Genomic DNA, 17,169 nt, shown 5'->3' with positions numbered 1-17,169 from the left:
AGTGGACATTGAAGAGTGGTTGTAGTCTTTGCTGAATAACCTCCTGCATCTTGTGGCTGCTTTAGTCAGATCTATGAGGTGCCAGGTTCCTCAACAGAAATTATCTCATTTTATTTGGTGCATGTGAACTGTGTTTAACCTCTCCATCTTGCAGCTGTGTGTGTGTAATCATTAGTGAATCATTTCACTCTTAATTTTTAACTGGATAACATTTACCAACTCTACACTATTCCGAAGCGCTACGAGGCGCAGCGCGGGCTGTGTGAGCAGCGAGTTTAAAGGGCGAGGTTTAGACCAGCGCCTGTTTGTTTTTTGGGGTCGAAGCGGCGTTTAATTCCTGTCAGTGCCAGCAGGGAAACGAGGCGGGAACAACCCCTCCGCCATGACGGGACGGAGGCGGGGGCAGGGAGCTCCTCCCCGCCCGCCATGGGCGGCTGCGCGCCGGGCCCTTGGCGACGTGGAGCGGGCGGGCGCGCAGGCGCCGAGCCCAGCCCAGCGCAGGCCGAGGCCGAGGCCGCCGGCCCCGCCGCTGCCCGGGAGCGGGGCTCCGAGGGCCCGGGGCCGCTGCTCCGGCCGGAGGATGAGCTGGTTCAACGCCTCGCAGCTGTCCAGCTTCGCCAAGCAGGCGCTGTCTCAGGCCCAGAAGTCCATCGACCGGGTGCTGGACATCCAGGCCGAGGAGAGCCCCTGGCCCGACGCCGTCATCCCCGACTACAGCGAGGGTAAGCGGCCGGCCTGGCCGAGTCCTCAGCCCCTGTCCCTTTTTAAAGCTTTTTTTTTTTCCCCCGTTTACTGAGGAATTTAGGTGATAAAATATCAGGAAAATGAGGTATGTGAGGAAAATGGGTGATAAAAACAGTTCCGTGAATAAAAAGGTAGGAATAGCGTTCCTCCTGAGGCACACATAGGTGCGTTGTGACAGGAGGATCAGGGCAGAAGCCCAGAGCTGGTGGCACCAAGTGAAGTTTCCACTTCTTGTGGTAGCGATGTCGTGATCCTGTGGGATCTGCTGAAAGGAGCCCACCGCTGGAAGAACGGGCACGGCGTGGAGATGAGGCACCAGCTCCCTGCTACCTGTGGGGTGCCAGCACAGAGGCCAAAGGGACGGTCAATCGGAAATTGGTGCTGTGAAATGAACAAACAGGAAGGCAACCTCATGCTAAAAGCTGGTTTCTGTAAATAGCACCTTAAAGATAACGAGTAAAGTAAAAGTTGGAAAACTAACTTTTCTGGGATCAGTGTCCTTACTGCAACTATCTCTAGAACTGTTTGTGGTATGAAGCTATTTCCAGGTATACCCACAGCAGAGTGAGGTTTCTGAAAATTGAAAGCTAAAGCAATTGAAAGTGTTTTCTAGGTTGCTCAACTAAGCTCAGTTTTGCATATCTTCAGACTGTTGGGGGAGGAGGGGCTTGTCAGTCACATACTGGCAGTGTCTTATGCAGGAATTGTTTATAGCATCTTGTGTAGCACTTAATCTCTTGAAACTTGTTCAAACTATCTTTTTAATTTCATTTATATCTTCGTATCTATAGCATTACTGTAATTCATAAGGAAAACAGCCAAAATCAGGTTACTTTTGTTTTGCCTGAAAGAAATACGTTAGAAGTAACTGGCTGATAACTTTAATTTAGGCCAGCTTCAGAACTCCTCGGTTCAGTGTTTTTTCACAGGAGAAGGAGATGGTCATCTTAGTTCTGCTGTGTGTTGTCAGCTTCGTGCTGTCGCTTAGTGTGTGAGGAAAATGAGGTCTGTCACAAGCTGAAAGGGCAAGAACTCTTCTAGTGTAAATCCTACAAATATTTTTTTAGATAATATGAAAATACACAATACAAGTTTTTTTCCCATTTCCTGTAATGACTTATGAAGCGTTTGTCTGTGCTATTGGCTGATAAATGTTAAGACCTAGTAGTAGTTCCTTGTTTTCTAATCTGTGTAACTTCTGAACTGCAGCTCTGCTGTTTGTTTTGCCTAGCCTCCTCTCACTACAGGAAGCAGGATGCTGCGTTCCTTCTCTCTTGTTCCCTGTGCAAAGGCAACACTTGCTTTCTGTGTCTGAAAAGGCTTCAGATGTGCCCTTATGCAAGGCCCTGGAATGCTGCACAGGCTCTTCTCCCCTTCCAAGGCACTTTTCTCCATTTTCTTTCTGAAATTCTCTGTCTTGGAGTTACTGGTATAATTTTTGTATGGCTTCTTTTATGCCTTTCCTCAAGTTACTGTTTAACGTGTCCTTAAGTCCTTGAATTACTTCATTTCTCCCTTAATCTTCTTTTGTTTTGTCTAAAGATCAGTCCCAAGCTTTGTCAGGAAGTAGAAACAAAAATGTTGCTGTTTGCACTTGTGTTAATACTTGCTTTATACAATACGGAAACCTTTTTTTTTTTTTTTTTTTTCTGAAATGTTGCACGTAAGAAGACAGTTACTGGAAAATAATTGTTTTCTTGGCATGTCTTTTTTATCATTTTAGGAACAAATTCTCTCATAAGTGGAGGATGGGATACATCTTCCTGGGGTCTAAGTTCAAATGCAGAACCACAGAATCAGCCAATATCGCCAACAGCAATCACCAAACCAGTGAGGAGAACGGTAGTAGATGAATCTGAGAACTTCTTTAGTGCCTTTCTCTCTCCAACAGACGTTCAAAATATACAGAAAAATCCAGTGGTGTCCAAACCTCCAGCCAAATCACAGCGACCCAAAGAGGAGGTGAAAAGCACTTTACAGGAGTCTCAGCACCCCAGTCAGCTGGAAGTACCTGTGACAACAGAGGCAGAAGTGAAGGATTCCTCTGCAGCTGGCCTGGTGGACTTGAAAAACCTTGATGTTCCCAAGGAGGAACTAGAAGAGAATTCTGTGCTCAGTGCCAAGCATGAAGAAAGCACGGATGAGGTTCCTGACAAAAAGGTGTCTGCTCTAAATCTGAAAGAACCTGAAGATGCTCTCAGTGAAAAATCCAGCGCAGGGGAGGACGGAACGGGAGGTGGAACGGGTAGCACTTCACAGTCTCTTAATGCAGGTACAAAAGACGTGGGTTTGGAAACTAAGGAGCAAAAAACTGAGGACAGGCAAAGCAATACGCCGTCACCTCCAATTAGCACTTTCTCTTCGGGGACATCCACAACGAGTGATATTGAGGTTTTGGACCACGAAAGTGTAATAAGTGAGAGCTCAGTAAGTTCGAGACAAGAAGCCGCAGATTCAAAATCCAGTCTCCACCTAATGCAGACATCATTTCAGCTTTTATCTACATCTGCCTGTGCGGATTATAATCGTTTAGATGACTTTCAAAAAATGACTGAGAGCTGCTGCTCCTCAGATGCTTTTGAAAGAATAGATTCGTTTAGTGTACAGTCGTTAGACAGTAGGAGTGTCAGTGAGATCAATTCAGACGACGAATTATCAGGCAGGGCTTGTACTTCAGCATCTGTCACTGTCAGTCCTTCTGCACCGAAGACAGAAACGGTTGATGCCCTGAAAAGTAAATCTGAAGATCTAAATGACAGTCCCGTGTTACATGCTGAGGAAGCTGAGATGGAGGAGAGTGGCAGAAGCGCGACCCCTGTTAATTCCGAGCAGCCAGATGTTTTGGTTGCTACCGTGCAAACTGATGAAGAACAGGTTGTGAAAGAGGAGACCGAGCCACAGCAGGATGTTGGTGAAAATTCGCTGGAAGAGGACTCTGAAAAGCAAGAGCTTAAAAAGGTAACGGCAAGCACACCCTTTAAATATGGATGGGACTCCCATCACCTCATTGTAGAGGTGTTAGGTTCACCTTAGTGAATTGATTAATGCTGAATTAACTTGTAGAAAATTCTTTACTATTCTGCAGCAGAAGAATACTGGTGCAGTTTTTGGGCAGATCGTTTTGGGTTTCACTTAAGTTCACTTGTCAGTATTGTGAGTTGTGACTACTGCTAGCAAGCAGGAAGCCTCGATAAGTCAGATGTGTTATTTTGTGTGGTACAAACTCTTTTAAAAAGAAAGGTACATTAAGTATTTTAATGAAGAAGATAGGTATCATTATGGATAATTAATAGATATGAAGAAATCTGGATGGCTGGCTTAAATAGATGGGTTAACTAGAGATGTGGAGGAACAAGTAGGATATTTCAGAGTGTGGAAGACTAAACTGGAGCTTTGTGTGCACTATTTTTTTTCCATTTCCTCTGTCACCTTCCTGTCCCTCTGTTCTTGTTTTTAAATTCTGAGCTGTTTTGACATGTTTTACTCTTTTTTTTTTTTTTTTCTTCTCTGCATTTTGTTTCAGACGTAGTGTTTTTGCATACTATCTGACATAGGTGGGCCCTACTCTTGGCCATGCTCTGTAGGTGTGTTTGCAGTACCGATAGCATTTCTTACAGTAATAAGGGAAAAGCAGTTCCTTATGGGAGTTTGTAAAGCCCCAACCTAATTTGTATTTTAAGGAAAGCATTTTTTGGTGTAAATTGTAGGGAATGTCACTAATTCCTTAGGAAAGTCCACAGAATGCTGTACCAAAGTTTTCTGATCTTACTGAATAGTTTAAGGGAAATGTTAATGAACCATAGCAGATTTTGTTTTTCACTTCCATGCTGAGTGACATTTACAAAATCTGTTTAATTACTTTACGTTGTTATATATGTCTGCGTTACTTCTCTATGCTTAGCTTTCTAAAATCTGATATTAGATAATTCTGATGATGTATTAAGATCTCCAGACTCTGCCTGGAAGTTTACTTTCCTCATCCAATGCTATCAGTTTGCAGAAGAGACCTTTTCAAATGTAAATTATCCTGTGATTCTGTAGAGAGTGGTATGAGGAGCACAGCAGGAGTCTCAATGGTTAATACTAGCTCTGTTTAAAAACTTTGTAATTGAATATAACTTAATTTTGTTGGGGAGGTTAGCTGAGCCAGGTATACTTAACAGGATTTTTTGTTAAAACTCTAGTAAACAGGTATCTTGTGTTTAGCTATTGCCTAGTTTTACATTAATGTAGCGGAAAAATGGTCATCTTCACTATCTTAAGCTTCTTAATTCTCTTAGGAATTTGAACTAAAACTTTAATGTTGGAGGAGGGGGGAGAAAGGGGAAGCCTGCCCCTCTCGTATTTTAGTTGTCTCATTCATCTGATGTTCATGATATTTTTTTTCCAGACGATTGATTCATTAACAGAGAAGCTGGAGAAGAGAGAAACACAGTTATTAAGTACAAGTAAAGAAAAGGCGCGCCTGGAAGAAGCTTATGATAACCTAAAAGAGTAAGTATGAAAATAGGCACAGTCATTGGTGTAACTAACTTTACTGTAACACAAACAATATTACAATGCAAATATTGTCATTTGTGGTCAAATGATAAAACAGGTGCCTTCTATAACTAGACCGAAGGTTGCAAAGGATATGCCCTGTTTAGGAAATGTGGAAATAAAAATACCATTACAGGACATGCAATCTGTTTTATTTGTTGAGGTCAAAACCTCTTTTGCGAAGACTGGTGGGAAACAGATGCGCAGAGGCAGGTTTCCATATGAATAAAGATCTTTATTATGAGACTGGGTTTTGATATTAAGGGAGACTGACTGCTCTGATACAGATAGATTAACATGATTTACAAAGTAATTTGCTGACTAAAACGGAGGCAGTGAAAACATGGTAGGAAGACTGGTTGTAGGAAAAAACAGAATTAATTGTTTAATTAAGTTGGAATAAAAAATGAAAAGTTGAATTTGCCAATTTACTGATCAAATGTGAGGTGTAGAAATTTATGGATAATATGTGAAGATGTTATTTAATTGTTAAATTGATCTTAACTTTAAAAAAAGTTTAATCATTTGCCCTGTACATGGTAGAGACTAAGAGGTTATTCTGAAAGAACTTGATTAAGGAGCAATACATTTAAGGTAAATCCAGAGTTCTGCCGTTTTCACTGTTAAATTACTGAATTAATAGAGATCTTTAGTACTTCTAATATGGATGTGTTTTTTGAGCTGTTCGTAAAATGTGTAAAAATTATAAACACGTTTTAAAAGCAGTTAAGACAGCCTGTTGCAAACTGTTTGGGATGTCACATAGCCATGGAACTGTTCTGAAATGTTAATTTTAAATGTAGTGAAGTGTTCAGAATGAAAGAAGAGACCAGTAGCATTTCGTCTCTTAAAGAGGAATTTGCTCAGCGAATAGCGGATGCTGAAAAGAAGCTCCAGCTTGCGTGCAAGGAAAGAGATGCAGCTAAAAAGGTAACCAGCTTTTTAATGAAACTAATCCTTGGAGGTTTTTAAAACTTGATGGAATAAGGCTCTGAGCAATCTGATTTGACTTGGAAGTTAGCTTTACTTTAAATATAAGGTTGGATCAGATAACTTGCAGAGGTCCCTTTCCAGCCTAAATTGTTTTTGAAGAAAAGCCTTTTGAGAGGGAGGGGAAAAGAAGGTGGCAAGTACAATTGTGCCTCTAGCCATAAATATATTTTAATGAATGGTCCTAAGTATTTTGATCTATTCTTTAGGAATTAAAGACTGTTAAAGAAGAATTGGCTACTAGACTTAATACTAATGAAACTGCTGAATTACTTAAAGAAAAAGAAGAACAAATCAAAGGATTGATGGAGGAAGGTAAGATTTTAATTTTTTAAGCAAAACTTTGTAGAATAATTTGAAATACACTGTTTTCACATAAAAGCCTCCCTTATGTGGGGAAGACAGGTTATTTGAAGCATGTTAGATGTGTCTATACGTTTAAACTTGTTAGTTAATGGCACAGAGCAGCAGAGTCCATCAGTCAAATGCAGATGGCTGGAAGGATAGTTTTTGTGGCATGCATTAAAAGGTACCGTGAGATAAGACGACTGTGCAGTACAGTGTTCTGTGTTCCATTTGGCAAAGATCTGACCAGAGCATTGTTCAGGCCATTTCTACAGTATCTCCCCTACTACTTCTTAACTTTAGAAGTAAATTATAGTTATTAAACTAAGTGGCCATTATATTTATTTCCTGGTAAGATGATTTTGCTTGCTTCCAAAGCCTTTTCAGTGACTATCCTATCTGAATATAGCTTGGTGTAGTGAGGTCATTTTGAGGTGGACTGGAAACTTAAGAATTTGCATGAAAATACAAGTAAATGTTTCATTATATGTTTGGCTATTACCCAGGGCTGGAGGGCAGAGAAAGGTGTGAATGGAGACTGTTCATAGAATAAGTGGCAGTATGTGCTAACTTCATGTATGTTTTCTTTACAGGAGAAAAGCTTTCCAAACAGCAGCTACACAATTCCAACGTGATTAAGAAATTAAGAGCAAAGGAGAAAGAAAGAGAAAATATTAACACAAAGCAGAACAAAAAGATCAAGGAACTGGAAGAAGAGTTGCAACATTTAAAACAGGTGAGATTAAAAAAAAAAAAAAAGCTTTTTAGATTAGCTGCAGAGTAGCCTTGTGGGGAAGCTGTAGGTAGCCTTTTTTTTATCTTTCATGGGAGACTATTCTAATTGATATTACTGGAACACTAAGATGGGATTTCAGTAGTTTTAAATTGCAGTTGTATCTCATTCCAGCTGCTTTTTTGCACTTGTGTTGTTGGTTATCGGATAATGGGCTGATGAAATTTGAGTTGAAAAAAACTGTACTGGCCAAATATGGGCAGTTTTCTTGATTGGTTTGTGAGTTGAATCAAGGACGTGCAAGCAGAAGATCTAGCATGAGGAAATATGTGAAATTGTGTGGTGAAGAAGTGCTCCCTCCTCTGGAGAGATTGCCTTTCTCTTTTGCAATGTTAGATCACTCCAGTCGCTTTGTGTAACTTAATTCTGGATCTGTCACAACAGTTGTCATTGTCGTTGCTCAGGTGGTGTGATCCACCCCATGTGCTGGGATTAATCTAATGCTTGTTTGCACTCCAATAGGTACTTGATGGCAAGGAAGACCTTGAGAAGCAGCATCGAGATAATATTAAACAACTGAACAGTGTTGTTGAGAGACAAGAAAAGGATCTTGCTAAGCTTCAGGCAGAAGTGGAAGACCTTGAAGAACGGAACAGAAGCGTGCAGGCAGCACTCGACAGTGCGTACAAGTAAGCAGATATTTGGGTGCCTGTCTTGAACCGTACAATCAGTTTCCATGTCTATTTTTTGTGCGATGAATCAAGATGCTACAATGATACATAATGAAGTTATTTGTGAAGTCACAGTTGGCATTGTATGAACTGCAAAATGCATGGCTTTTCTTCCTCCCCCAGGGAACTTGCTGATCTTCATAAAGCTAATGCTACAAAGGACAGTGAGGCACAAGAAGCAGCCCTAAGTCGGGAAATGAAGGCAAAGGAAGAGCTTGGGTTAGCTCTGGAGAAGGCCCAGGATGAGGCACGACAGCAACAAGAAGCTTTGGCAATTCAGGTGAGTCTTAAATGTGATGAATAGAACTTACTGAATGAAGAGATGCACTTGGATGGGGTGTGCATTTGCCATAATGAACCAGACACAATATTAGGTGGAACTCATTTCTGTCTACTAAGCAATACTTAGTGGATTTCTTTGCTGTGAACTTGAGTTCAGCCTCTAGTGGTAGTTGTGCTAGACTTTAGAATTCTATTTTTTTTAAGAAAAGACTTCTAATTTTACTTGTCTAAATAAAGTTACTTTGACTATTTGCATATTTAAGTCTGTAGTGGTTGAATCATGATGCAAAGCTTAAAAATATAATTGGACAAAATATTTAGTGATACATACATTACATAACTATTTGTGTGCTTGCAAAACTCAAGCCTTTAACTTGTACCCCATCTGATGTTGTTTTAAATGGGAGAGCAATGGGTAGATGGCACTGTGATGTTTGGCAAGAGATTAGTGACAATGCCTTGCTTGTTTAGGTGTCAGACCTGAGGCTAGCGCTGCAACGTGCAGAACAGCAGGCAGCGAGAAAAGAAGATTATTTACGCCAGGAAATCAGTGAACTACAACAGGTACTGTAGCAAATAAGACAATGCCAACTGGTATCTGCAAGAAGAACTTCTAAAAACTGAAAACAAAAAGCTAACATGTCATTAATAAATACCCTATGTAGTAAGCTGATTTAGTGTGATAGCATTTTAGTCCATTACATCGTTTTAAAGCTTTAATATGTTTAATTTCTGATTTCAGAGACTCCAGGAAGCAGAAAACCGGAACCAAGAACTAAGTCAAAGTGTTACATCTGCTACGCGACCACTTCTCCGGCAGATAGAAAATTTGCAAGCCACACTGGGAGCACAAACTTCTTCATGGGAAAAATTGGAAAAGAACCTTTCTGACAGACTTGGTAAGATGTTTTTAGCTTATACTGAGCTGTGAGACTCTTAATGAAGATGTGAGGTAGCTGAAGGTAAATTGAAAGGACTTGATTGGCCCAAGGAGTATATGAGTGGGTTGAGAGGGATAAGCACAAAATGTTTTCCTGTAAGGAAATGATATGTGAGGTATTTTGCCAGGGTTCTTGGACAAGTAATTGTCTGTTTCCCTTTAATATAGCGTAACAAGATTGTAAGAGGTGTTACAGTATGCATGTACTTAGGACATCTGAAAGAAGCATGGACATTGAGACACTAAAAGTACACCAGCATTAAAAAAAAAAAAAAAGTTGCCTCTAAAATACTGACAAAAAATCCATTTTGATGCATAAATAATTGGACCACATTATACCTGTGTGAGCCTAAAAGGTAAATTCCCTGTCTTTTTATTTATTATTAGGTGAGTCTCAAACTCTTCTAGCAGCAGCTGCTGAGAGAGAACGGGCTGCTACAGAAGAGCTTCTGTCTAATAAAATTCAGATGTCTTCTACTGAGTCTCAGAATAGTCTTTTAAGGCAAGAAAATACTCGCCTTCAGGCTCAGCTGGAAGTGGAGAGAAACAAATTGAAGAAAATGGAAGATGAAAACAGTAGGTGAGTGAAATGAAGTAAGCTATCTAGTATATAACCATCTGCTGAAAATCTTTGTAAGCTGGAAGATCTCTTTGGGTGTTGTTGCTACTGTAAAAAAAAAAAAAAAAAGATGACAACTCCTAAGAAAGCTTCCAAACTTGTTAAGGATCTTTCGTGTCATACTAATGATTGTCTGAAGCCTGTTACTTTCACAGTGCTTTAAAATCTTAAAGCTGTGTGTGTATTAAAATTTGCTGTGGTTTAACTCTGGTAGACAGCTAAACACCACACAGCTCTGCGCTTACTTCCTGTACCTCTTCATTGTAGGTACGAGGTTGAACTAGAAGGACTCAAAGATGAATATGCAAAAACCTTGGAAGATGCAAAGAAAGAAAAGGTATTGTCTATTTCCTCTCTAAACTGTTACTGACACCTCTGCTGGTAGGGGGTTAACAGCCTGTATTGATTTTTGTAGACGCTGCTAACTACTCAGTTAGAAATGGAGAAAATGAAGGTTGAACAGGAAAGAAAGAAGGCCATTCTTGTGCAAGAAGCAGCAAAAGAGAAGGTACCAAAACCTGATATTTGTGTTCAGTTTTATTGAGACTATCCCTATTCTGCTGGTTTTCTAGAATCTGAAACTGTGGCAAGCAAAAAAATGGGCTTAAAGCAGTGCAGTATATACTGAGAACCTAGGCATTGGGAACTTCTCTTTTTCTTTATCTCTTTTATTCTTTATTCTTTATTCTTTATTTTTTTTCTTTATTTATGAAATAAGTGCTTTTGTGAAATGCGCTGAAGTAAGTCTTTACGTAATACTCTATCCTGAGAAAAGATAAAATACAGATAGTGATTTTTTTAACCTTTTGATTTATGAATGCTCTGGGATTCATCTTCTGAAGCTCCTTGTTTTCTTTGCTTACACTGCAAGCGTTGCTTCTCCTGAATTCCTGTTCTGGGTTTCACATGGTTGTGTGCAATGTGCCGCATGCCTTCCAGCTTAAGTCACAAGTCACAAAATGGGCCTCCAGAGTCAGTAACTTTGTTCCTGCTTATTAGCAGTTGATGTTTGAGTAAAACTGTTTCTATTTTGGTTACTTACTGCTTCTAGTTCTAAAATCTAACTGCTTTATCCTTCAGAGGCTAGTATTCGTTCAGATGCTGCCTTTAAAAGAGGTCGGTCTCTGGAAGGTATGTCAGTCGCGAGAAATCTCAGCGTTGAATTTGTAAACTTTAAAACAACAACAAACAAACAAAAATGAAGTTAACATACCTTCCAAAAAGAGACCTCCTTCTGGTTATGTCATCCTTCCTGTGATGCTTTTGGACGTACAGAACTGCCTCTGCATCTCCCGTGGCTACTGAAAGAGAAGTTATTTTGCTGTAGTTTGCAACTTCTGTGTCTTTGTTTCCTGAAAAGTCTAAAGAGCTAAGTGTAGACTAGAAGCATTAGTAGCACAGTAATTCTTCATTGTTGAACTTAACGTATGTTTTTTATAGGAGGGGAGAGGAAAGGGCAGTCTTTTTTTTTCATAAGCTTTCACTGTCTTGCCAACTCTTTTCTGTAACTAACTGGTGGTGATGTGGGGTTTTTCTTGCGTGCTTTCTTAAAAATATATTTATTGTTTTATTTAAGGATCGGAAGTCATTTACAGCTGAAACAGTTTCAAGCACTCCGAGTATTTCACGTTCTAGTTCCATAAGTGGAGTTGACATGGCAGGTCTTCAGACATCTTTCCTCTCACAGGTATATGTCAATAATACTGGCTTTTTGATAGTGTTTTTTTTTTTTCCCTTTTCAGGAAACTTTATTAATGTTGAAACTGACTCTTCAAGAGTATAGTGGTTTTAGGTGAGGCAAAAACTTCTAAAAATAAAGCATCTGTGAAAGAGCATAAAACGACATTTTTTATTGTGGACCAATGGTTCACAATATGGTTCACATCACTAATTTCAACTAGAAAATTTGAATAACACTGTTAGAAGTCAAACGGACTTCTTTTTACTAGCAATATTGGCTTAGTGCACAAGCCAACTATTTAGATGTGTTTATTCAAAGTGTGTACTTGTTTTGTTGGGTTTTAAGGTTCTCTGACCTTTTGTTTGTAGGATGATTCTCACGATCACTCATTTGGGCCAGTAGCTGCTAGTGGGAGTAACCTTTATGACGCTATAAGGATGGGAGCAGGTTCAAGTATAATTGAAAACCTTCAATCACAGCTAAAACTAAGAGAAGGAGAGATTTCACATCTACAGGTACTGTAGTTACTCTACTGTATAATGAAATGCAGCACTTCTGAGGTTAAATATTAAAATTCAGTCAGTTTTGTTTCATTGTTTTTGTGTTCAGAATGCTTGGTCCCACTCAGAGCAGACTGATAGTTCTGTTAACCTGGATAGCCACTGGAGGTGTGTGTAGGGGTGAGCAAGAGAAACATTTATTTCTTCCTCTCTTGTTTTGGCAAGGACCCATCAAAAAAACTTAACTTGCCTGTCTGGAGGAAGAAGAAGGGTGGTGGGGTGGGGAACAACACTCATCAGATCTGAATAAGAAGAAAGGGAGAGTGTTTCCAGGGGATGCGCTTTCTGGCTCATAGAAAAAGCTTTAATTACTGTTTCATTCTGGCTTACAAGAAAAAGCTTTAATTGCCATTTCAAAATACTTTTTTTTAATAAAAAAGGTAAATTTTCTTTTTCCTAATTGTGAAACATATTTACCTTAGCTGGAAATTGGGAACCTTGAAAAAACTCGATCAATAATGGCAGAAGAATTGGTTAAATTAACAAATCAAAATGACGAACTTGAAGAAAAAGTGAGAGAAATACCAAAATTGCGTGCACAGTTAAAGGTAAGTGCATTTGTATTGGCAATCTGATATGTTATTGTGTTTTTGTTTTTTTTAAATACCACTATCCATTTATGGTTATACTTAAACGTGTTCCTAATCATAAATTACCTGCTATTTATTTATATATTGTAATCTGGTTATCCCTACTCCATGACTGGTAGTCACTTCAAAATGTAGCTGTAAAAATGTCTGCTGTACATAAAATTGAATGCTAAATTGGGAAGAGAGTTATTTTTTTTTCTTCACATAAGACACTTGCCTTGAAGTCTAGTCTTTAAGTGAAGGGAGTGTTCTGATAAACAGCCTGGATTTGTGAGAGTTAAAGGCTGAGTGCATGCTTGGCAGTGATATAGTTAATGGGACAAATATTTTAATCCTCTAAGCATATCAGAACTTAAAGTTGGGAAATAGTTTTGGAATAACTTTGGAAATGATTATTGTTCTATAAATACACAATTTAAATTTTCCCATGAAACGGTTCACAGACTCTGTTACTTCCTGTAGTAAAACTTAGGTGTAATTTGCTATTTTTAATGTGTGTGGCAACTGAACTTCAAAGTGCTTTCATAGTTCCACTGTAGCCAGCATTAATACTTCGTTGTCAAGAATTTTTGACTTTAGAGTCTCTTCCTCTTATGTCTAGGGAATAAATCTAAAAGAGTTCACTGTAATTGTCAGTGTCATTGTAAAATACTTACACTTTGATAAACTAACACTAAAAAGATGGTCAAATAACAAACTCCATCATTGCAGGACTTGGATCAAAGATACAATACAATTCTTCAGATGTATGGAGAGAAAGCAGAGGAAGCTGAAGAACTACGATTAGATCTGGAGGATGTGAAAAACATGTACAAGACTCAGATAGATGAACTTTTAAAGCAAAGACAAAATTAACTCCTGCTGGAACTCTTACTATTGTAACAGATTGTATAGATAATTGTTCATGTAAATGCTGAATTTAAATGTCTTGTAAAAAAAAAAATAACTGTATGATAGAAAATGTCTATATAATAAGTTCATATGTTAAAAAAATCAATGCTTTAAGTGTCTTGTACTGTCTGCAGTTAAATTATTTGTGCAATATTTAAATTTTTTTAAGTCATCTCTGTATTTAAGTTTTTACTAAACAATGGACCATTTTACTTGTAAACAGTAGCGAGAGAGATGACCATGACCTCCTGAGACAGCACTGGAAGGTATGAGTTTTACTAAAGCAGCCCTTCATTTGTAAACTTTGCATACCCGTAAAAAATATAAGAAGTCTTTCTAGACATGTTCGTAATACAAGTTTTTCTAAAATCTCGCTGGCTAACTTTTAATAACAAAATAGTAGTGGCTTGCTGTCTGAAACATAATTGGTGGATATTTTTATGAAAGGAAAATCTTATATTTGTACTTGCAGTGTCTGAACATGATAGGACAATAGTTCTATAGTGTAAAATAGTCATCCAAATTCAATTTTTTCAAAGTCCTCTAAAGCAGAGTGTAACACTTAAGATGAAGTTGTAATTTATAAAGTTTCATCTGTCTATTGTTTGTGTTGTATCTCATGAGCTGTCTAGACAGCTGCTCTGCTTGTAATTCTAAATGTGGTTAAATTTTAACATCAAAAATACAAGTATTCAATATTTGCTCTAGGGTTGGATGCTGACTTTTAACAGTAGCTAAAACGGTTCAGAAGAATGCTGAAAAATATTTTAATGAAATAATTGCTGCTCTCATAATCGTTCCCTGTATATAAATAACAAGGTTTAGACTTTGGCAAAACTGTGCTGTGGCTTAATATAGTTTTCAAGCAAGTCTCCAGTGGCTGCAAAGTATTTCTCATGCCATTCTTTAAGTAAGGTATTGGTTAAATAGCATCCACGTGGCGTGACATTTAGCTGCGTTTTGGGTCATGTCAGAGGAAACTTTTGAATTGGGCCCTTGGGAATGCTGAGAATCGGGGGAAGAAGCTTGCATCTTCCCCTGCATTCCAGACAGCAAATATTTCACTTTATCTCAGAATTGTGGCTGCAATAGGCACTCGTGAAATACTCTGCAGTTTAAATTCTTTGCCTGTCATGCTGTTGCCTCCACAGCGAGGGGTTTCGTTTGCATCTGTTTGCATTGTAACTTGTGTTAGAGAGCTCTGTTCCTGCTCGTGTGTTCAGTGGACAGAAAGAGACAAAGGATGTGAGTGATGAGAAGCTGCTTTTGGAGAAAAGCCTCTCAGTATTATAACTCATCTGCCTGTGAAAGATTTATTCCTTATTAGGAGAACAGTTAAGTCACTGGATTTACACAAGAGAGGGTAAGTTTGTGGAACAACCTAGTGCAGTGTGACATTCAGACATATTCTGAGGATTTCAATAAATCAATAGAGCAAGAACACTAAAAATTCCCTTAACTCCCCATCTGTCACAGAAATTTTAACTTCCCTAAATATAGGACTGCTTTTTTTTTTTTTTTTTTTTTTTTTGGGGGTGGTGATGGGCAGAATCTACACTCTTATTGTCTTAGTTTCAGTTTTGGAAACCAAGGTAAAACCATTTTGTTAAAAAACAGAATTTAAAACCTTGCCATCATATTGAAGTGTGCTTGGCATGCTTTAAATTTCAGAGGGAAAAAAAAGAAAGCAACTGAAAACATTTGTTTGAACTTACTGACTTGTGGTATATTAAGTCAGAATTATGATGTACACCTGTTAGAAGCTCACCCATTTCTTGAAAAGCAAAATGCAACAAAACAAACCTGTTTCATGAAGATTAATGTTTAGAAAATTTGATTGTTTTCTATTGCAGTGAATCAATAAATCACTTTCACTTTTTTTTTTAATAATCTTGGTACACAAATGGAGCACTTTCAAAAAGAAATATATTTGTTTCATTTGGACTGATTATTAGTGCCAGTGTTTTTGAAGGTAACATTTCCTTTGTAATGTGTGAGTAGATGCTCCTTAAGGGCTGGCACAGGTGCAGGTTTGAGTGTGTCTCAGACTATCTTGGGTTTTCAGGAAGAGCTTGGGTAAATGCGAAATTTTAACATGCGGTCAGCATTAACTGTTTTAGATATAAAGCCTTTTGTCAGAATATTAGACTTGTATATTTTACAAAAGTAGACGTTAATACCTGTACCAGCTATTTTTGGATTCTTTTATCCTCCCTCAGTGCAACCTTTACTATCACGTGGAGTGGCCTACTGTCTTAATCAAAGCCTTAGAAAACCAAGTAGCTGTTAGAAGGTAATGAAGACTTCCAAGTATTCTGTTTTGATCATCTTTGACATAGTTCTTTCTGGCTTGTTTTGAGGAAATGTTAGGATTAACGTGTACTAGGATCTGGGCACATTGCTATGACAGATTGCCTAGAAAAAAATAACATGCAAAAGGAAAGAATTTAGGTCGGAATACTGACATCCACTTCCATTTAAATTTGTTAATTTTTAAACTATTTCTTGTGGAAGCCACTAATTTACACCTCATTCTAACTGCCTAGGCAAGTACAAAGAAATATTGTTTAAAAGCTTACTCAAAGTATACTGTTACTTTTCTCATCCTTGGTAGGTAATGGAAAGGCATCTGTTCACGTGGGGGGGGGGTTAGATGAGGTACACTGGTACAGTTTTCCCTGGGCATGGTGTTGCATCCTTTATGAACAAAGAAGCAAATGTTAAAAATCCTGTGTATCCATACATTGTAGCAAGGGTTAGTTTTGTTATTTTTTTTTCCTGTTACAACTTTGTTACACTTTATGTATGTTTTGCTAAGGGCTACAACGATCCTTGAAACAGAATGGTTTATCACATGGTGAAAACAGAACCCTTGGTTTCTAATTGTAAAATGTGTATAAACTGTAAAAAGCACGGGGCAGGGTAAAATAAAATTTTACGCTAAGAATGTGCTCTGATTCTCTTTGACAGTTTTTTTTTTTTGTAGGTTTTTCGTCTTGATAGGTGTGAAAGGAAAGCACTGAGGTTAGAAAGGGCTGTCAGATACATCCCAGGTACTCCTAGAGCTACACCCCTCGGTTAATCTTGTGGTGTCATGCGTATTTAGGTACAAGAGCCGCGCTTATTTAGAAATTCCCAGCGGTAATGGGATTAAAGATCATGAGGCATTGGGACTAATTTCCTTTATTGGAGTGCAAACAGCTTTCTAGCACCCCGTGTTGGGGCAGGGGGACCCCCGCGGTCAGTCCTTGTCCTGCCCTGTGGGGCCGGGCACTCGCCGCCCGCCTCCTTTCCCCCACCTGTCAGTGAGGCACAAAGGGCCTCGCCTGGGGGGAAGGATTCACGTTACTTCAAGGCTGAAAGCGGAGTAAAACCTTCACTCGCTTTCCTGGGGGGTGGCTCGGCCTCGTGTGGGGGCACGGGGCCGGGCCGGGAGCTCAGGGGGAAATGAGACAATGGGGTGCTGCGGGGCTGCGCTTCCTGCCCGGCCGCGGCAGGAAAGGGCTTTTTTTTTTTTCTTCTCC

General features: G+C 39.0%; 1 protein-coding gene across 1 annotated transcript; it reads left to right on the top strand.

The window, feature by feature from the left end:
- The first annotated feature begins 491 nt into the window (after window positions 1-491).
- On the top strand, window positions 492-16,596 carry TMF1 (TATA element modulatory factor 1). The gene is made up of 17 exons (XM_084292819.1): window positions 492-722; window positions 2,468-3,702; window positions 5,135-5,238; window positions 6,087-6,213; window positions 6,483-6,588; window positions 7,212-7,354; window positions 7,874-8,040; window positions 8,206-8,362; window positions 8,836-8,928; window positions 9,107-9,263; window positions 9,692-9,884; window positions 10,191-10,260; window positions 10,339-10,431; window positions 11,500-11,610; window positions 11,973-12,119; window positions 12,587-12,712; window positions 13,466-16,596. Exons 1-17 carry the CDS (start codon window positions 581-583, stop codon window positions 13,607-13,609), a joined length of 3,315 nt encoding a protein of 1,104 aa, XP_084148945.1. The 5' UTR covers window positions 492-580; the 3' UTR covers window positions 13,610-16,596.
- The last annotated feature ends 573 nt before the right edge of the window (window positions 16,597-17,169 follow it).

The sequence above is a fragment of the Netta rufina genome, assembly GCF_964035555.1.
Source record: "Netta rufina genome assembly, chromosome: 10".
Lineage (NCBI taxonomy): Eukaryota > Metazoa > Chordata > Aves > Anseriformes > Anatidae > Netta > Netta rufina.
Note: the sequence above shows the minus strand (reverse complement) of the source record. Positions and strands in the feature narration are given on the sequence as shown.

What these genes read in the sequence shown, in the direction of transcription:
- TMF1 (XM_084292819.1), top strand. Translation starts at nt 581, where the DNA reads ATGAGCTGGTTCAACGCCTCGCAGCTGTCCAGCTTCGCCAAGCAGGCG. An exon ending in AGTTGCAACATTTAAAACAG is followed by an intron (nt 7,355 to 7,873) that starts GTGAGATTAAAA and finishes GCACTCCAATAG; the next exon opens with GTACTTGATGGCAAGGAAGA. An exon ending in GAGAGATTTCACATCTACAG is followed by an intron (nt 12,120 to 12,586) that starts GTACTGTAGTTA and finishes TATTTACCTTAG; the next exon opens with CTGGAAATTGGGAACCTTGA.